We start from the raw sequence: 22,252 nt of genomic DNA on the forward strand, positions 1-22,252 counted from the left end.
TTGGACAAATGCAGGAAGAAGATACTATTAGATTGGTCCGGCAGGAAACAAAGGTAGCTAGAAAATGTGACATTTATGTCCTTATATCCACCTATAAGAGTATGTAGTTTTAAGACTAATACAGTGTGTCTCCTGTCAGGGAGAGTTAGCTGCCAGCCAGATTGGTTTTTCCAGAAAAGAAGTCTCTGTAGGCTGGCTGCTGTTTAATAAGTGCACTGTGTCCATTATTCAAGCTTTTGTGCAGATTCCTTTTGCTTGTTACAGAAAAAATGGAATTATTATCTCATTGTTAAGCAAAAATCATCATGTTTTTGAATATATAGCAGATTCATAGATATTAGTGCAAAGTGATCCAAAGGTGGGTTATTTTGCCTGTCTTGTCTATCTTTTTTCCTCCCTCCTCTCTTTCCCCCCCAGTCATGCTCAGATGTCAGATGTTGCTGAACCTGTTTGGTTGCTTTGTGAAATCTGGAGGGGCACAAACTGCCACCTGGAGCTGCTACCCTGAGCAGCCACTACTACATCTCACTAGTTCACAAAGACACATTTATTCTGGTTGGCATTAATTAAACCAAGAAGGTAGGAAAGGAAAAGAGAAGAAAAGAAGTTATTGCATTCCTGAGCTGATAATATATACAGGACTGACAAGTGGAGAGGAAAATTGCAGAGCATAGCTGCTATCTCTATTGGCAACTGAAAACGGCCCAGTAACTTTGTTTTTGAGGGACTTGTGCTTTGTCTATTTGCTCTAAAGAGAGCTAGGTAGGACAAATTGATGATAGTTGTGGCAAAAATATGTTACCTGGAATGGAAAATTGAATTTGAAACAAATATGAAAGGCATAGAGTCAAGATCCCAGTTCTTTGAATCTTCACTATGTAAAGCACTAATAGCAATGGGGTTTTGGGGGGAAGGTTTTTTTGCTGGTTTTTGTCTGGGGGAGATTTGTTAAATTATTGCTCAGCAAGTCCAAAACTTAAAATTGACAGTGGGCCTCACTGCAATGGCATGTTATAAAGAGCTAAAGGATAAAAAGGCTTTCAAAGGAGTAACTAATGGAAGATGGGCACATGGATGGCTGTTCCACCACATCAGAGTGGGTATTCCTGGGAGAGGATCAGTCAGTAATAGGTTTGTTCCTCAGTTTTCTTTTACCTCACCCATCTTCTATGGGACATAGCCTTTCCATGGTAGCTGAAGAGAACATTTTGTTAATCTAGTGTGACTGCTCCCTATGAAATGATATATCTGTATTAAAAATCTCAGGTTCAAGGAGATTAAAATTAATGGCTGCAATATGTATTATTCTCAACTGGCATTCTGTGGTATGTTAATACCAGTCCTGTAGGAACTTTAGCTTTTAAAACACATTGCCTCTGTGATGACCTGTTCATTCACAGAAACTTGAAGTATATAACACCCCAACCAGTTAAAGGACTTTGCCTTTCCTTTCATTCTGAAAAATATCATGCTCAAGACCTGGAAGTTTCATAAAAATTCCTCCCTAAAGATATTGCTACTGCTTAATAGCCATCTGGTTTGGGTTTTTTTCTTGAGTCAATATGTTCTTTTGAAGAACAGGAAGATATAAAGTATTATATTAAATAAATATATCCTTTCTAACAAAAAATATATCCTTTCTTCATCTATTTGTCAGCATTACTTTTTGGGAAAACTCCATAGCATGGATTTTAGTGATAGTGGTACCGAGAACTGCAGGAGCAGTGGAGAGGGTACAACTTGAGTGACAGACTCTTCTTTCAGCCTGATGGGAAGGAATATTTGCATGAGTCCTTAATCTGAAATTTGACAGTCAGTTGTGCTTATTTTTGTCTAGATGCAGGTGCACCACACTGAAAAGAAAATAAGGAGTAGAGTATGACACAAAAGGAAAGTTGCCAGATAATAAGAGATTTAGTAATAAATTGAAAAAAAGTGATTGCTGTGCTGTCCAGGACTTGGTGCTTATTTAATATCTTGCAGATCAGGAGTACTTAGAGGGAGAGTAATTGATGGGATTAATTAGAGATATTTGTTTAACAAGTGTTCCTGGCTCTTGTGGCTCATTAATTAAAACTTGAACTTTGTAAGAATGTTCTTTGCAATCCATATTGGTTTGCGAAGTCAAACCATTTTGGTTTTGAATGGAAGAGAAATCAGATGAGCAGGTAATTAGTGCAACAAAAATAGCACATAATGGGTTACAGTGATTTATATTTCATTGGAGAATCAAAAAAACCCTGAATCAACCCATAAATCAAAGATAACTGGCAAGGCTTGCCTTTGTGGAGATGTTTTCTTTAGCAGTCTAGCAGTCTATGATGGTCTCTGTTTAAATTCATCTTATGTGATGTTACAAGAATTAGTCCTTGAACTAACTGTAGACTAAGTATGTAAATTTTATGCTTTAAGCAAATTGTTTTCCATTGAGAGCATTGAATATCCAGAATCCTTTTCTTTTGCACACTTGCATTTGTAAATTGTTATTGTCTTGACTCTTCACTTGACAAACTATTAGAAAAATAACAAAAGGCTGTATATGTTTCTCTGCACATCAAGGGTCTCTATCCTGAAATTTTTAGAAATCTACAATGTAATTAATTCACCTAACAAGCCCTGTGGTGGTAAGTAAGGATTTGAGTTCTCTGATGCTTTGCTTTGTTTTTCGTAAGTTCATGTTCTCTATTAAAAGGCACAGCTTTACTAATACTTTTCAAGGCTATTCATTTTAATTGGTCAATGATCCTCATTTATTTTAAAATATCCTGGTACAGTTAATATATGAATATCACTGGAAGTCAATACCCTCAGGACCAAAGATTATTTCATTAGCATAAACTTGTTTGGTTCTAATCCTCTAAGTATTTGTCTATGTACTTAACTTTACTTAGCATTCCCAAGAAATTCTTGTATCTGATGCTATCTCTCGCTGTCTGCAGAGCAACTGCCACTACTGTTTTCAGTAAGATGTTCCTTTCAAAAGAAAGCTGTTGAACAATGTTTCTGGAGGGAAACAGAACTGAAGTTTCAGCAAAAGTGGGAGCTGAGTGTGAGGCTAAAACACACTTGTAATTACTGAAACTGTACATTCATACTGCTGCTCATGAATACCACATAATCTTCCCATAATACTAAGGGCTATATTTCAATGCTTGAGAAAACAAATTCAAATTTCTTCTCTAATGCAGTTTCCTGTGGCCATGGTATAAAAACATGTCCAGATTCAGGCAGTGTTTGTCAAGTTCGTTAAAATGAAGTCTTTGTCCCAGTTTTCAGAATCGGATTGCATAGAGGGAAATCATAATCAGTCATGCTCTTTGTAAAGCATCTCCACCAAAGACAATAATCTACCTGTTTTGCTAAAGAAAACAATTTTTTAAAATATAAAACAGTGGAGGATTTAGATGTAGCCAAGAGCCTCAAAATTAAGACTGATCTCTAAACCTTCCAAAGTTTTCAGGCTGTCTAGATTTTAGATCCTAATATCCTCTCCACATTTTAGGATTAATTGCCTTTTCAATACTGTAGAAGAGACTTAGACTTCAGAAGATGTGTTTAAAAACTTCAGGTTTCACATTTAGTAAGTGTCAGCTTAAGTTTGTTTTGGCATCATACTGCTAAAAAGCAGTTAACAACAAAGGAAAAGAAAACTATTTTCTTATCTTTTCAATACAAAACCTTCCATGTGATGACATTGAAAGGGTAAACAATCCTTTTGGATATTTGCAGGAGAAAGCATAAAAAGGATCAAGTTCCTGTGCTTTTGACTGGGTTCATTACACCCCTGCCCCCCCCCCCCCCCCCCCCCCCCGTTTTTAAGCATGTCCTTGCACACTGATATTCTTCAAATCTCATTTTGATAGGTTCAATTGATGTTTTCATACTCCTGCAATGATCATTCCCTCAATGATTCCGGGGGTCAGACTAGAATTCAAATTCACAAATTAGATGCTGTGTTGTTAGTCTAACAATTTAGAACTGAGCAGTTCCAAAATCCAAAATGCTGCACTGAGCGAAAGGCTTCATTGATCACAAGGAATTGTTAAAAGCAAGTTCTGTAGCAGTGACAGTAGCTTTTCTTTTTCCCTTTCTCTGCCTCACCTACCCTGAAGTTTACAAGCAGTTTACAATGCTGTGCATTCTAAGCAAGGGGATTTTTTTTGTTTGTGGCTTATTTTGAATTTTTCTAAGACAGGCTTTTTTTTAAATTGGAGAAATATGAGATCAGATAGAGCAATTTATAATCCATTCAACTATGATTCAAGTACTAAATATTTCACCTTTAGCAAGGCATAAAGTATTTTAGAATCCCATGCTGCTATTGAAAGTTTTGCCTTTCTCTAAAGAGCCTCAGTGGTGGTTCATTTATAGTATGGCTTACTGGTTCAAATTCAAATGATATTTAGATACAAATGAAGCACTAGGGAAAAATGGCATACCTGCATACAGTGAGTTGCATCAATGACACCAGAGGAGGTTTAAAGCTCAAAGAGCAATTAATATTAAACAGCTATTTGAGGGAGAGTTAGCACTTAGCATTCATATGAAATAATTTCATACTAAGAAATTGCTCAAATTGTATCATATGAATAACTCTTGTTGACATGATATTTCTTAATTTTTCCAAAAAGCCAGACTGCCTTTCTTTTTTCCTTTTATGTCCTTAGTGTACAAAGAGAACTGCTAGGTGCAGATACTGACTAGAAGGGAGGGGCGTCTGTATTTTCTCCGCTTCCTTCACTTGGGTTGAGCAGAGGATGTGGCTAGTCAGAAATGTACTGAAGCTGTTTGCCTGGAGCAGGAATCCCTACATCTCAGGCATGCAGTTCAGAACAGCAATGAGGTTGCTCTTCTTCTGGCCCTGTTCAGAAAAACGTGAGCTGCTAATGTCATTTGGATCAGCCCCTCTGTGCTGACTGACCATATGGCAAGAGAGGAAAGACTGGAGAGATACTATTTTTAACCAGTCCACTGTTGTTGGTTTTCTTCATTCTATGATTAACTGTATAGAACAAGTAATTTATGTGATTGCTCTTGCCTGTGGAAAAGTTACAAACTGCAGACATTAGCATATTTTTCCATTTGTTAATATTACAGTTTCAGTATGATCCATTATACTGCACTATGGTATCTGCTTTCTGAAGACAGTGGATTGATTGTTTGGAATAAGTGCCCGGCAGCAGCACCTATCAATCTAAAACTTTATGTTCCCTGTCCATCAAAATAAGATAAAATTGCACAAAAAATAAATTCTAAAAGAAAGATTGTAGTTCTGTTCTGCAAATTGAAGGAGTGGCATAGACAATTCTCTTTTGAGGGCAGAAGGCAAGGCAGTAAAAATGATATTTGGTAACTGCATATTAGTATTTCCAAACTAGCAAGAGACAAATCTTACTTTTTAGCTTTCTCAAGAACCACATGGACCAGTTTTCAAGTCCAACTGTTTTTATGAAAATATCTATGCCTGACATACAAGCAACACAATGGAACCCAGCAAAAAGCTGTGCTGGATGCTGTGGGTTGGTGAATTTCAGGATTAACATTGGATTAGGATTTTGTGCCCCATCTAAGTTGTTTCTCACAGTCAGTCCTGGTATTGTCTTTTTCTAGCATTTTGAATATTTTCTGGAAACAGGATTTCTTGTAACCTAACTGGGCACTTGCTTGTTTCTATTCTATTGATCTGCTTCAGCTCCTAAGGTGCTGTTTCTTGATTGCCAGGAGCATTGTAACCAGAATAACACTGTAACTGTAAAGCTGTGAGGCATGCAGAATGCAAAGTATGATACTCGTAATGCTTCCCTAAACAACATCATCCTCCTGATCAAACTTTTACCATGAAGAGCTGACTGAATTTGGCAGAAACAGTGGCTGCACAGCAAACAGACACAGTTTAGTGACCCTGGCATCAGAAACATATAATTTTAGGACCCACACATGATGAAAGAATAATTTTACATAGAGTCAATAGATGGATTTTTTTTTTTAAGTCTCCTAACCTTACTCTATATTAAATTTACGTACAGTAATTTATCTCTAGTAATATATTAGCTCAGAGTCTTGGACTGAATTTCTTCACCTCTTGTTTGAGCTAGGGATGTTGCCAGTTGATATCTAATGAATACTTTGACATAGTTTTAAGAAATTACTGTCACAAGCTACCCACTTCTTTTCACTGCTGTAACTTACTGCAACCATACACACCTTAAGCAATCATTTTTTGTAGTTTATATAGTTTATACTATGCAAAGAAACATACAAGCTGTGGTTCAGTACTTAATCTACTGATTCTGTGGTGAAGGTGGTAAGTTTCAGCAGAAAGGAGCTATTGGGGCTGAAGTAAATTTTGTTTCCAAAGCTCTTGGTGGGGATCATAAGAACACAAATGCCCAGCTGTGTTGGCTCTGAGCACTAGAGATGTTATCTTGTTAAACTGTGGTAATTTGATTATATTCAGTCATGTGTCTCAGCCCTTCTGCTATATGAGAATCCAGTTTCATGTCTAAAGACACTTCTATTGAGGTTTTCATGAATTTCAATAGATATTGAAGAGGAGGAAGGCTCGAAGACTTCTGTTTTATAGTTCACACTTCAGTTCAAAAGTGAAAGAAGGGAGGTTAGTGTGGCAGAGGATATTTGTTAGATGACTTGATTATCTGGAGGTAAGGTTTTTGAATGATAACTCAACCAAGCTGGCGTCATGAGTGACGCAAGTACAACTTCATGAGGCCATGGGTTTGAACTCATAATTATTCACTTGTGTACACATATGTGTATATGTGCATACAAGTGCACAAACAGTGAAAGTATTCTGAAGCCTTTGCTGACAAACCATCACATAGGGATACTCAGCTCTGTGAAATCTGTGTCGTCTACTGTAACACATGCAGTGTTATCCTCAAACTAAAGTAAAACTCCTGCAGGAATTAAGGCAGTTGTATCAGCAAAACTGAGATTATTTGAATTGGTATACTTTTATGATTGGTGTCACTTTTATGATTGATTAAGAAGATGATTTGAATATAAAAAATTGTTTGTTCATTGAAACTGCTTCAGATTGTGGCTGGTTGCTGCAAGCAAAGGGCGTGAAAAGGCAGACTAACTGTAATGAGGACAAAGAGAGCAGCAGGACAGCATCTGATAATCATAGAATCAAGAATCCTTTGAGCTGGTTGATCACAAATGCATCTGGAGGAGTATAAGCCAGCACGGCTGGACAGACAGTCTGAAGAAACTACTGATGTTGTTTAATGAAAGATCAAGGACAGGATATGTGTTGAGGAATCTAAAATTCTTCTGTCAAGGACTTGTGCTGTGGCTCCTGCTGGGCTGCTTATGACTTGACTGTAGGTTACCCATGGACATTTAATGTCTTAGAAAAGGTTTCTAATAATCATAATCCCTCTGCACATCTGTCTTGCTTTCTGCATGCTCAGTTTACCTGTTAGAAGCTGCTATTCCACACAAAAGTTACCAGACGTTGCCAGCAAAAAGCTTTAAAAACATTATGAAGAATGTGCATTTGTATGAGGTCTCTGGTCTATTGTTTCAAAGAAATGAAATGAATAGGAAATTAAATAATCACAACAGTTGTTTATTGCTTCAAAAGAACAAAGTGAAGGCTCTTCCATGGAAGAAAAACCTAAGACAAATGTGGGCTTGCAATCTTATGCTCAGATGTCTGAGGTATGTTTTATTTCACTTTGTTGTGTTACCATTGTATGAAAGAGGGCATTGCAACATGAAAAACGGAGAACACAAGGAAGCAATTCTTTCCTGCTGTTTCCACTTTGTGTGATTTTTTAACACCTTTGTTGGAGACCAAATGTCTGGTGTGACTCAGTCAGGATTCCTCCCGGGCACTTTGGTAAAGCATTTCCAGTTTCCTGCTGCAGTTTGCTGCTTACATACAAGTTAAGAAAAAATTAAAAAAAAAAAAAAAAAAAAAAAAAAAAAAAGTAACTGCTATCATCTTGTGTTTCACCTGGTAAATCTCAAATCAGGAGGGCCTCTGTGGTGTTTGTAGGAAATCTTTCACACAGGTGCTGTACTCTCTTGAACTATCCCCACTTTTAGCAAACTCCCGCTAGATTTTGCACTGTTATATTTTTGAATGATATTTGGAGAAAGCAGTAAAAAATAAGTGATTATTTGCCACAAGTCTGTCACGCAGAGTTCTGCCATTCTGGAGACCAGCAAATGTGGAACTGTTCCTTTTGGGCAGGGCAGGTTTGGCCAGTCCAAGCCAGCCTCCCGTGTCTGGGTGCTGCCAGCCCCTGCTCTGGGCTAATTGCCCCCAGGGCTGAGCTCGCCCTCGCCCAAGCCAAGGGTCAGCACTGTCCCACCACAGCCCTTGGTGGCTTGCTGGGATGCTCTGCAAGAAGACCCATCTCTTCCTGCCTTCACCCCGCCAAGGCTGGCCCTTGGGAGGCAGAGGAGGTGTTTTGCTGTGGGTGCAGCACGAAGGGCTGGCCTCAGGAGCTCGGATCCTGGCGGAGGCAGTTAGGTGGAGCGGGTTTTCCTGCAATTGTAGGGGAGATTTTCCTGTTGTGTTTCAGTCACAACTGTCTTGCAGTTGCAGACGCAGTCAGTGCTGCCACAGGATTACTGGGTCTGCTGCCTGTCCCAGCTGGGCTGCTGGTGGTTTCTGGAGGGTCAGCCTGGTCCCTGTCTCCGCAGCAATGTTTCCCACAGAAGATGTAGGGCGGGATCCAGCGGTGGGTATGCGGCTGGGTGGCTTTGTGGGAGTGGAGCAGATGCCTATGTGTGTGCTTGCCATTGCAAGTAATTTAGGAAGTATTTTATAATGTGTTTAGCAGACCTAGGGAGGAGTTGAGGTTTGTTCTGTTGCTGTGATGAATTATCTTTTTGGTACTGGAAAGTCTGGAAAAAATGGAACATTTTTCATCTTGTGTTTTCAAATAAGGACTTATTGTCTTGTTAGTTGTCATAAAACCAGTTAGAGAGATAAAGGGGCATTAGCATCTGCATAGTGTTAACAACATCTGGAACATTATAATTCTGTTTTTGAAATAACAGATGAAGGCTGACATACATGTTTACATGAGAAAAATTTAAGGAATACAATCATTCCCTGATGCCTGCTTCAGTCCTTGAGCAAAGTCTTTCAAATTCCATTTATTTATTTATTTGTAAATGATGAAGTTACATAACCTAAAGCAATGTGATGTTTCATGTATGATGGCCGAGAGGGGATGTTTTTTTCAAAGGATGTGCATTTGGCACCAGTATGCTCAGACTGATGGACTGGTCACTACGGTTATTTTGCATGCAAATTCTATATCCACTAAAGCCCACAAAATGCAGCATACATTTTGGAGAATCAGCAGCAGGTATAGCTCGTAGGTACAGAGTCACTGTGTGATTTTCCCAGTAAAGTATTTCAGGAAAAACAGTACTCTGAGGATAAGATGATAATTCACTGATGTTTGAAAGTAGGTATTTATGAAGCTGCTGGAAGAAAAAGCTGGAAGCTCTGCAGATGCATACCAGTAACTCTTTCTCAAGTGCTACTCTAGTTATTACAGTAACACTGACCCGCTTGCCAGCTGACAGGAAATGTACAATTTTGTTCTATTTTTTTTTTTGAGATTAACTATGAGGCTTTTTTGATGAAGAACATCTAAAGGGATGCAATAATTAAGCTATTGTTTTTTCTTTCCATTCTCTCTTAAAAGCTACTAAGCAATTTTGTGAGTGATACTAAGTACCTTTTATTTGAGAGGCGTATTGGTGGTATTGATACAGTAATTCAGAAGCAGAACTATCCAAATCCAGAAAAATCCCTGCTCAGTGGTGTCAGCTGGAAAGAGGTTGCTCTGGGATCATTCTCCTATAACTCAACTCAGCTTTCTGTGTTTCCTCTTGGATTTTTAACTAGAAAACAATAGAAATTAAGCCTATTTGAAGATATTTATTGGAAGCAAATTTGGCTAAACAAGTGATCATTACTGAGCACATAAGAATGAAAAAGAATAGATGTTAGACTCTCTGTTTTCTCTTTTTACAGTTCAAGAGCACTGGAAAGAGTTGCTTGTTAGTTGGTGTAGTCTTATTTTCTTAGATTCTAAAGTACCTTTCATACCTGGAATAGAATAAAGAGATCTAGAAAGCACAGATCACTTAAGACTAAAGAAAAATCTCATATAGTCTAAAACAGATGGCTTTAGAGATGGCCATTTCTTTCCATTGACTTCCAAGGGACCCTATAGAGACCTGCTCAGATGAAAGCCACCACTTGCATTTAGGAAGTGCAGCAAGAGAGAAGGACTGCATTCTCATATTTTTTCACTTAGTGATTTGCTAACAGGTACTTGCAGATTTCTGTTCTGGACTACTGAGCAGAAGAATGCTCCTAAAAATCATTCTGCTCATGGTGAACAGGAGCCTGGTGCCCCAAGCTGTGGTGGCAGAAACGTGCCCACGGTGGCCCTGGTGACACCAGTAAAACAGGAGATGTTCCCACTCCTCAGAGCAGGACTCAGGGTCTGGTAAGGGTCTGGGTGAAGATTCTCCTTCCTAATGGGGTAGTCCTCCTGCTAATTCCCATTCTATCATTTTCAGACCCAGGAAGGCTGAGCTGGGTCTTTCCTCCACTGGTGAGAGGTTTTGTTCAGGGATCTAAAACAGATAACCTTCAGATTACAGATATGACTTCTTCCTTACCTTCCATCTTCCCATGGTTCACAGCTAATTAATGACCTAATTAAAATCTTGAGTTTTAAATACACCAATGATCTTAGGGAGTTCAGTGTACTGAGAGTGCAGCAGGCATAAATTAGAAGGAGCTGTTCAGTGTTAGACAGTAGGGTGGGGTTTTTTTGCAATAGCCAGAATCTCTCTATACTCTTTGTAATTCAGCAGAGTAGAACCCTATGAAAATGTGCTCATTCCTTTTAAAAAAATCTTTTATAGGTTTTTTTGAGGATTGCATATGAGGACCAGGGAACAGGACAGTGAGGGGTTAGCACTGTGTATTTTGTAGCGTGATTATAAATATAAGGAGCTTTAGTTCATCAAAAACACATCTTGCAGGTAGTTTAAGTTCAGAGCCCTATGGGGTGGGTTGAGGTCACACCTTTATATCTGTACCAGTTCCTGGGAATTATTGCTGTTATTTTAAATGCTCTCTCTGATAAGAAAGCAGACCCAGATAAGAAAGATATCTCTCAGATAAGAAAGCATAAGAATAGCAGGCTATTCTTCTGTGAGAAATTAAAATGTGATTATCTAGGTGAAGACAGTGATTGTGAACTTTAGTACCCATGATTCCCTTTACTTAGCTGTGGGGAAGGAATTCATAGAACAACTTGGTGGGAAGAGAATGCAAGAATTTCTTTCTGCCACCTCTGAAAACTCGCAGTAGCTTAACAGCTACAGAGTTTCCAATCTGCACTAATATATCTGTGTGTGACCCATTGTGACTAGAAAAAACGTGTTGGAACACATAATTTCTGAGTACTTCTGTTGCTGTATAGTCTATGTTAAAATTCAGGGTGCACTGTGTAATCTAAGGCATTACACAAGCTGGGGGAATGTGGGAGATTTCCAGCTCTACCCTGCAACCAAAACCTTATGAAAGCTGGTGGGTTTGGGTGGGTAAAATTATTTTACCTTCATTTTGTTGTGGGGTGGCATCTATATCAAGGAAGCTGTTAGTTTGAAATGAATGAGGAAAAAAGAGTGGTGTGGTACAAAGCAATTTGTCCCCTTTGGTAAGTTTTTGAGGTTGCTCCAGTTGTTGTTTTCCATGCTGCCAGTATCAGACCAAGACGTGAACTTGATATTTGTTCCTATACAGCAATGATATAGCCCAGAATAAATACTGTTTTCTCAAATGAAGAGTAAGAATTTAGTTGAGGAGATTTTTGGAACAGACCCTCAACCATAAATTTAATTGGAGGCCAGTGCTGATTCACTTGTGCTAAAGATTAAACAATTAATTGCTTTCCTTCCCTTGAAGAATTTTGAGGAAATATTAAATCTTCTATCTAAAGAATGTAAAGATACAGGAGTTGCAAGAACATGAAAAATAAAGACCAAAAAGCATTCCAGGTGTATAGTACTATAGGTTTATGTGCATGTGTAATATTGTATCTAATATATTACTATATATATAATATTAAATCAGCAACTTACTGATTGCTTTGGGATTTACAGGTCAAGAGTTTTTTGTAGTCTGTTAGTTTTTGAGCCCTAGTTATTGTTTTATCTCCCATGAGCAGGAGTATATGATGTTGTGCCAAAAACCTTAATTCTGTGAGATGTTCTTGTCTCACTGAATAACATAACAGGATTCATCTTTTCAAAAATATATTCTCCTGCTAGCATATGTTTCAACCAGAAAGGGATGTTGTCAAGGCTTTATAACACTGCAAAAAGCATAGCAGGTGAGCTTTTCCTGTATTGATATAATTGAAATGTTGCAAACAACTATCTCAACATTATGGAAACACTGCATGTAACTTCTAGACAAGGCAGATGATCTTTCTACTGTCAATGAAAATGTATTAATAGAATGAACTAGTAATTTTCTTTCATGCTGATCGTTTGTTTTTGCATATTGGGAGCTGTTGAACAGACACTATCCTTTGAATATTTATTAATTCTCACTGCTTTGATAAAAGCCAATGGGAAAACAAGTATTTGCTTGCTTCAGGGTGTGTGCAGCTTGCTTTGTTTACTGCTACAGAAGTTTCCATTAAACATTTCTAAAAACAAATCTGATGTTGGATTATTAGTTCTTTTTGCACTACTGATTCAAACCATTATTTACATAAATATCTCAGTAGCTGTGCTGTTGGCAATTGCTAACATCATGGGTACCCACCAGCTTCAATATCTGTGCTGCAGAAGGTAAAATCTGTAATGGACTAAGGACCACCTAGGCTATGCAGGAGTTCACTGGTTTTTATTGCATTTGAAATGTTGATTGAATGGGCTGTGGAACAGTCACATTCACTTGTTGGAAAGAAAAGTTGTTCCCCAGACAATTTTGTGTATATCCTAGAAAATGATAGAAAATAGCAAAATTCTTTTTTTTTTTTTTACTGTTAACAGAAGAAATTGAAAGCTGGATTTTTTTTTATAGCCTGTAGCAGGTTTATAATAAGAATAAACCAATAATTTTACTTTTATTGTACACTTAACAGAAAAATGTTGTGACTTTGAAAACTACAGCTCTTTATAGTTACCTGAATTCCATGGATTACTCAGGAATAGTGTGGGTGCTGACTGCAATTCCCCTTGTACTATAAAACCAGGATACATACATGTATGGACATATGTATACAAGCATAACTTATTTTATTGCATTGCATACTTATATTTTGAATTACATTTCTTTTAATATTCATATAGTGGCATTTTAATAAATTTCATTTTCTATCTGAAAAAGTTGCTAAGTGTTTTCAACAAAAATCTTAGTCTTCAGGTGTTCAATCTTTAAATTAGCCAGTGGTCTTGTGTCCATCCTGTTTACAAGTTTGGAGGACCAGGATTGAATTGGCCTTACTCTAGCATCCATTCCATAGCAGTCTTAACACTGTAAATTGTTAGAAAACATGACTACAAAAAATGCTATTCAAGCCTGCTTAGGCATATTCTGCCTATAATTCACTAAACCACTGCAAACTGTGAGAGGATTTTCAAGGAGTTTTGGAGCATGTCACCAGTCCAACTCTTTGACCCAGTGCTACTTGTTAGTAAGATGCTTAAAATTTCTAGAATGGCCTACAGCTGCTTCCTCTACAACAGGACCATGTTCACTACAACTGAAATGAAACAGATTTATTCATGCCATGAGCTCCACCTCTACAAAAGCAGAAAGTGAAGTTTTGTAGGACATGGTTTCCCACTGCCTTTCCACTCTTGGTAGATTCTGCTCTCACCTCTCCTGAAGGTTGTAGGACCAGCTGGAATAGAAGAAGAGCAGGAGACACTGTGCAGCTTGCTACAACATTTTCTGCTAATTTGATTGTAGTAGCTAGGGATTTATTCAGCATAGGGAGAATTCTGTAGTGTTTTACTGACCAAAAGTGATCTCAATATACTAGAATTTTTGACACATTCATTTATAAGTGTAGTTTTATACTTGTGGTGAGTTAACCCTGGCTGGATGCCAAGCGCCGATCAAAGCTGCTCTGTTATTCCCCTCCTCAGCTGAGCAAGGAAAATAAATACAATAAAAGGCTGATGGGTCAAAGTAAGGACACAGAGAGATCACTCACCAGTTACTGTCATAGGCAAAACAGAATCAGCTTGGGAAAATTAACTTTTTACCAATCAAATCAGAATCAGGTAATGAATCTCAGCTCCACCATGAACAGCTGCAGGGGGACAGCCTGCCTCATCATGGTCTTCACCATGGGTTTGTGTGGAAAAATTCACATTGCCAGAGGTTTATGTCCAGAAATGCAACAGAAGTGTCCTGTAACTTTATTCATGAACAAAGGGAGAGGCCATAGGGAATTTCTCCACAGGGTCTCAAATTGTTGGAGGATGTAGCCTCCTTTTCAGCCCAATTTTCCTGGCCACATCACTGTCTCCATTTCCCCATTGGCTAAGGCATTTGGAAGGTACAGACTTCCCAATTCACCTATTATATGTTCCCCTTAACATGCACACACAAACCCCCACACACCCTTTGTATAACATAGCTCTATTAAATCTTTGTTCTTCTTCTCAAAGTTCAGAAATTTAGCATGACCTTGGCTGAGCAGCTTTCCATGTCAAATAGTAGCATTTTCTGAAACTCATGATTTCTCCTGTTACTTCCCTTCCTACAAGTCCCTGGGCCCTATCTACAAGCAGATTCACACCATCTGTTTGTAAAGACACATTCATCTTATTCCTTTCAAGTTGCAGGGAAATCTGCACCTGGAGCACCTCCTCCCTCTCCTTATTCACTGTCCTTGTTGTCTGCAGAGCTGTTTCTCTCACATACTCACTCCTTTCTTCTCTGGTTGCAATTGCTTCTCTGCAGTAACTTTTTTTCCCCTTCCTAAATCTGTTACCTCAGAAGTTATCCCAGTTGCTGCTGGACTATGTCTTGGTAAATGAAAGTGTTAATGCCACCTACAAAATATGTCATGTTTTTAAGCAGAGGTACAGAGATGCTAATTCCACTAGTGCTAATAGAATCTTGCAATAAACTAGATTGATGTTGGGATTTTATTTAGTGTATGTTTACAATATACTGCATAACTAATCATTATGTTCCTGGGGGGATGTCACAAATTCAAAGTTACTTAAGTATATTTTTGTTGTTTAAATAACATTTGTTTTGACAATCTCTCTTATTTTGATATCTGCTCTTAAAATTACCTCCTGTGTGTAGAAGAATAACTCTTGTCATTTCAATGACATTTTGGTAATATAATTTTCTGCCAGTAATTCCATATTTTTGCAAATAAGGGATTGTGTACTTGAAATTCCTTCATTCCTTTCTGCACCTGGAGGCTATGTGCATTTCAGTTTTTTAGCTAGGTTGAATATGGAATACAACCATATGCATGCATAAACAATGCGTGTTGTGCTTCTCCCTAATCTTCCAGTTTTCTGTAGCTATGGATTCTCCGCCATTCTGAAGGAAGAAAGAAAAACCCAAACTCAATATGAAACCTTAAGGCAAGGGCCAGTGAGTTTGAAAGATTTTGTAGCTGGATCATCAGCACACTGCTCTGTACTTTAGGCACATACTTAAAAGTGAAAGCAGAAATTCAATGGATTAATCATTTGATTGTCCAGAAAATGCAGCCTGTCTTTGGTGAGCAGCTCTCAAAGGATTCATTATTCAGTACTAGATGTGCTGTGTTTTGACTTACTTGCAACTGCAAAAGAAAAGGGGGAAATGTAATTTTTTTGGTTTCTATCAGTGTGCTCAGCTTTGTTTACCTTGGAAGATAGGTTCTTATTCCAAGACGTTTACAGTCTGAGATCAGATTTTGGCACCCTTGCTCATACTGAATAGCATTAGTTAGGGCTCAGCTGCTGCTCATTCAGGTCAGATAGATTAGAGTTAGTCATCAATTGAGATGGTGGTATTTGTGTAGAGCCCTGATGGTGATTCAAACATCTTTCTATGAGGCAGTGATGCAAATGTTTTTCTGCTCCTTCTAGCTGTTTATCTATACATCTCTTTGATATGAGTACCATAAAGAAGCCTTTGCTTTAAAAAAAAAAAAAGTACTTTGAGAAGGAAACAGAATGAATGAAACTGTTTGGCACATGGAGGAGGAGAAGGAATTTTGTACGGAGAGATTAGCATTAAAGAAAGCCCTGTATTCTGAACATGGTTCTAAGAAACAAACCTTAAAAGCTGGCAGGTTTTCACAGAGCTGCCAATAGATGAGAAATTATTAGTTTGTCTTTTTAAACATTGTCTCCTGCCAAACCCAAATCCCCTTCTCCCTTTTCCAGTGCGGTATTCAGCCTGCAGGATAAGAGGATGATGAGGTAGACAGTTGTGGTGTGGAAGGGATTCAAACAATGTGAATGAGATTTTGATCTTTTGGGACTTCTGTGAGACAGAGAGTGAAGAGGAGGAAGGACAAACTGGTCTTCATTTGCAGAAAAGGCTTTAATCTCTTCTCTGCTGTATGGCTATGGCTGAGAAGGGAGTTGTCTTCCTGCTTATATTAAATTTCCAGACGTTTAATTTTGACCAGATGCACCGTGCAATTATGGCAGCTGATGGATAGCTATAAATGAATTAGTCTTTGGCAAACTGAACTTTATTTCAAAAAAGATCAGCATCATGGAAGATACAGGAGAGCAAATTTTGTGATGGGGTCAGTGCATTTTTTAAATGCTCAGATTTCTGGCAGAATGAAAGGACGCATTAGTGCAAAGAGGCAAAGTATCCTCATTTCTAGGCACATCTCTGGAACAGACGCCTTGCTGCTCTTCCCACACAGCAAGGAGGACTAAATACCAGTGGTGAAGGCTGAACCTTGCCTCTGTTAGCTGAACTTTCCTTTTTGCTTGGTTCATGTTGGGGTTATAGGTAGCATTCCTGTCACTGCCACCATGCTCCCCGCACTAATTGTCATGAAGTACAGAAGATTCAAGCCTGCTTGGTTCCCAAGGCTGCTAATGAGCCCTGGGCTTTTCTCACCCTTAATGAATCAAGGTTTGTTTGTGGGGGATTCTTGTCCTTCTGTCTTTTTCCCTGGCCAGGGGAGGAGTCAAGAGTTCACACAACAGAACAATGACTTTACAGTGTAAAGACGATGCAGCTGTGCCATCTGAAGCCATCCTCAGTTATGAGCAACAAAGCTTAAATAGATTGTACTGTGAAGAGGTACAGCTCTGTGAGTGTGAAGCATAGCTTTTGCTTCTGCTTCACTGACCTGTCTGCTTGCGGCAGTGACGGGCCCTTGACGGGAGCTTAGGCAGGGAGAGTCGCGTAGGGCGACTCTTTCAAAACCATTCTCTGTAACACTGAGCACAGGAAAAGAAGCAAAATGAAGTTTCAGTTGATCTCTGATGGGGGTATACCGCTGCTTCGCCAGAAAATCCCATGCCCTCCATTCAAAAAATTGTTGATTCCAGTCCAAATCCACTTCAGGGGTTTAATAAGGTCACTAAAGCAAGCCATAGTTTGTATGTTTTAGCAGTAGAGAGTACTCATACAAAAGTGGATACTTACACCAACTCCTCCTAAGCAAATCACACATTTCACTATCTCACTTCATTTTACTATCTTACTGTCTAGAGGCTTTTCTTGTATGAGAGGTTGGGATCATCACTAATTTGGGCTAAGCTACTGTTTGGCATGTACCTAGTTCATCTTCATTCAGGCATTTCAGTTACAACACTGTGTGCTCCTGTGGCTATATTAATCTTACTACAAACATGGATGTGATATACTTTTTGGCATATGTATGCAGGTATATATGTAATGCAGCTGCATGTGTTTTTGGAATACATAGGAGAATATATCATATATATCATACATATATGTAGGATATTACATGCTAGAAACATTATTCCTTATGTTTAAATCCATATATAAATCCTTATGTTTAAATCCACAAATAAACACACAGGTACTCTAAATGCCATGCTATTGCTACAGTAGCAAGTGAAAATTTCAATCTGATAAAATAACTCAATGCTAATAGAGATTTTAAATTTATCAGTTATAATACTCTGGACTAATCCTTGCACGATGCCATAAAAAATTGAAGGATTTTTTTTTTCAAGTTTTACTAATAGATAAGTAAAGCCAAAAGCAGCATCTGCAAAAGAAATCTAATTTTGCTGTAATAGGCTTTTGAAGTTCATCATTTTGGGTTTTAATAATGCACAGAAACATCTGCTGTTTTCCTTGATTGCATAAAAGATAAAGGGAAAGAGAAAAAAATTAAGAACATTTGGGTTTTTTCATTCTTAAGTGAACAGAAGGTGGGGGGGGGATAGAATAAAACAGTTTAAATACCTTGATGTGTGTATGTGCAGGTTCAAAACTTTTGATTGCTCTCCTGCCCGTCATGGTGGGTTGATAGACCAGGGAGCGGTGGCGAAAGTTGACAACCCCCCATGGCTGACCCCTCATGTTTTCTCTCGCCTAATCGAATTTTACATGTGTTTCCAGATAGCTGATCAGCTTCCCTGGATTTCGCTGACGCCACAGGAAAGCTTTGCCTGAAGATGGAAACACTGGAGTCAGAACTGACCTGCCCTATCTGTCTGGAGCTGTTTGAAGACCCGCTGCTGCTGCCTTGCGCTCACAGCCTCTGCTTCAACTGCGCGCACCGCATCCTGGTCTCCCACTGCGCCACCAACGAGCCGGTGGAGTCTATCACCGCCTTCCAGTGCCCGACCTGCCGCTATGTCATCACCCTCAGCCAGCGCGGTCTAGACGGGCTCAAGCGCAACGTCACCCTGCAGAACATCATCGACAGGTTTCAGAAAGCCTCCGTCAGCGGGCCCAACTCCCCCAGCGAGACCCGCCGGGAGCGGGCGTTCGATAACAACAGCATGTCGTCCTGCGAGAAGGTGCTCTGCCAGTTCTGCGACCAGGACCCTGCCCAGGAGGCGGTGAAAACCTGCGTTACCTGCGAGGTGTCCTACTGCGAGGAGTGCCTGAAAGCCACTCACCCCAACAAGAAGCCGTTCACCGGCCACCGTCTCATCGAGCCTATCCCGGACTCTCACATCAGGGGATTAATGTGCTTGGAGCACGAGGATGAGAAAGTTAACATGTACTGTGTGACTGATGACCAGTTAATTTGTGCCCTGTGCAAACTGGTCGGGCGACACCGTGACCATCAGGTGGCAGCTTTAAGTGACCGCTATGACAAGCTAAAGGTCAGTGTTACCTATCAGTTTTTTTTGCCAAGCAGTGTGTGGTTGGGAAGGAAAATAGCTTTTGGTTGCATGCTAAAGTCCTCATTCCAGCAGCAGCTGGGAAAGGCAGGTGTGTGATCTCTAATGATATGAGACACACATACAGATCTGTGCATGCATTTGCTTACCACGTAAAAGGTGCCAGATTTTACCTAAGAAAAATTTCCTCACTTGTGTTTGGGTTTCTCTAAAGCTATCGTAAGGAATATGCAGTGCAAAGTACTGTTCAGGTGAATTTTCTCACCTACCTGCAGCTGGCAAGGTTTCGCGCTGACTACCCATACACAGACACTGACTGAAATGTCATGCATTCTTTGCACACGCTTTGCTGTTGATTATTTTTCATTAGGTGCTTTCATTGTGAAAAGCCCTTCACATCACCACTAACAGGAGATGCATTTATCTGTGCTGGCTTCAGGGATGCCAGCTGCCCATCCAGCCAGGGAAGCCGAACGCCGGCTCTGCTCTTCCTGCGCTGCCTCCCACCAGGCTCACAGGCAGTGCAATCCTAGTAACGAAGCCAAAATTGTTTCTGATCTTGCAGCATTCCCACGGTTCTGCAAGCTTCTGGAACATCTCCTGCCAGGTAGCTGGGTCCTGTGCAGGACACCCTGGGCGAGGTAGCAGTGGGCAGCCAGGTCTCAGGTTGCTCTGGAGGCTCTCCAGGCTGCCAGCAGAGGCAGAGCTCCTGCTGAACATCGAGGCCAAGGCAGGTGACCTCACACCCACCTGGGTGTACATTTCTCTCGTACTGATTCCTGTGCTGCTGCAGAGCCAGGGCAGGAATTAGGCATCCCTCACTTTCCTCCCCCGGCTCCCTCCGGACGGTCTGCATGTGCTGGATGGTGTGCAGCTGTGGGTGGAATTTCTAAACATGGACTGCAATCCAGAAATCGCTAGCGGGGAGAGCAAGGTTCATCTGCCAGCCTTCCCAAGCAGCATTTTGAATGTGGAAAAACCACTGAATTATAGGTTTAACTAACTTAAATACTTTCAGATTGAAGTGTGTGGCTACACTCATATCTGTGATGGCATTAGGTGCTCGCTGGTGAAATCTGCACACACATTCTGTGCAGGTTTTGCGCCTCCATGCTATGCAAACGTGCACATCATATTCATATTAACACAATGGAAGACACTTCTTTAGCTGGACCTGGTAACTTCCTTTCATCTCTTAAAGATTTTTTTATTTACCAAAAAGTTGTTATTTTTGCTTTCTTTTTTTTGTGAACTAATTTTTTATTTTAATAGTTTTGTCGTTGATAACATTAGCATGGGCCATAAAGGTCAATAGCTGCCTGGATTTACTGTGCTTTTTATTAATCCAGTGGGTTTGCATCCTTAACAGGTGCTACTATTTAGTGACATAACAATGTGTTGATTACTGACTTTATACCAGTAGAAACAGACTACTTAATATGAAAGATCTTCAACTTACATACTGGATAAGCATATTTTTGATGATGTAAAAAAAAGGAGTAAACATTTCTTGGTCTTTTTGCACATAGATAATGCAAGTCTTGAAAGAAGACTTTTAAAGGCCTGTCTTCTCCCTTGTGATCTTTGACTCAGTACTGTCGATAGGAAGAAAATGAGTGTATTTTTTGATCTGTGTCTTTTCTGTGCAAAGATGACTAAGCAAGCTCTGAAGCTCAAAATTCACATTGGATGTCACCTAGCTTAGCTAACCTAAAAGTAAGGCAACTGAAGTTCTAAGCATACTGAAGTTTTTACACTAGCCACCTTGAAGACTAATTAAAGTACTCATTTAATGGTTCGTGTAGACTTGAGCCAAATAGCTCTTGTTTTAGAATGACAGCTTCTAGCATTATTTCTATTATTGTATGATTTTTTTGAGATGAAGGATTTCTTTGTACCCAAACTGTATTAAAGACACACACAATGGGTAGTCCATGTGAAATCCTGTTCCTATCATCTTAGTCATGAAGCAGCCTATTTCATGTTGCTAAGGCCAGTGATGGCATCAGTCATGCCAATTCCGCCACATTTACACTCAGTTCCAGGAACATTAGTCCAAGTGGTTTCCATGCAGATCCAGCACCATTCTCTGTTCACAAGTAGGTATTCTGAAAGTGACATCTTTCCTTTTCTTGTTACCACTTCCGTCACAGGAGTTAGTTCTGGTTTACAAATCAATCTTAGAAAATGAGATTTTCAGTTCTGTAGATTGGCAGAGATACCAGTCTCACCAGCATTTGGTAGCTGATGGTAAAAAATTTGATGTCCACTTTCACATTCAGGCCTCTTCATTCCTTAAGGGTGATATGACCTCCTGAATCACTGGTCTTTCTGTAACAAAATATTAGGCACGAGATTGCAGATGGACTTTACTAATTTACAGGCAATGTGCACCTAACCCATGCAAATTAAATACTAAAATGGATTAGCAAATCCCCACTTAAGAAAATGGGTTGTTGCTTGCTATTTTGCTGCTGTGACTTTTTGGTCATGGGGTTTGATATAGCTACTCCAATCTTAAAAAAAAAATAAATCTGAAAGAATGAGATATCCAAAAGTATAATGGATCAGTTAAAAAAATGTGTGGTAATGTTACCTTTAAAAAAGAAAAGCTAACCCACTTAAGGTGACTCTTTTGATTTTTTCTTTTTAAATCAACACACTACTGGTACTAACAGCAGCAACTGGTGCTGTTCTGGGTGTTAAGCTTTGCTAATTATTCACCTTTTCTTGCAGTGGTGTTGCTAGTGGCTTAAACAATATCTCACCCCTCATTAAGCATAGGACAAAAGATTCCATTACAATCTAGCTCCTTTTGTGGCAAAAATGAAGCTCCTTAATTAGGAGTTCTGTACTCTTGTCCAGCAGAGGCGTCTACACTGAAGTGTGTTTAACAGCC

The 22,252-nt window shown here is 39.4% G+C and overlaps 1 protein-coding gene across 3 annotated transcripts in view; it reads left to right on the top strand.

The window, feature by feature from the left end:
- MID1 (midline 1) overlaps positions 1 to 22,252 on the top strand; it is a 237,578-nt gene that overhangs the window by 123,130 nt on the left and 92,196 nt on the right. For 2 of the 3 annotated variants that reach the window (XM_084227068.1, XM_084227066.1), the window contains exon 2: positions 18,620 to 19,335. In XM_084227068.1, the coding sequence (XP_084083194.1) occupies positions 18,676 to 19,335 (660 nt within the window). In that variant the 5' untranslated portion in view covers positions 18,620 to 18,675. Of the gene's footprint in view, positions 1 to 8,579; positions 8,718 to 18,619; positions 19,336 to 22,252 lie in introns of those variants that run through there. The other variant, XM_084227067.1, reaches the window with a different exon arrangement.

The sequence above is a fragment of the Fringilla coelebs genome (assembly GCF_963513975.1).
Source record: "Fringilla coelebs genome assembly, chromosome: 2".
Lineage (NCBI taxonomy): Eukaryota > Metazoa > Chordata > Aves > Passeriformes > Fringillidae > Fringilla > Fringilla coelebs.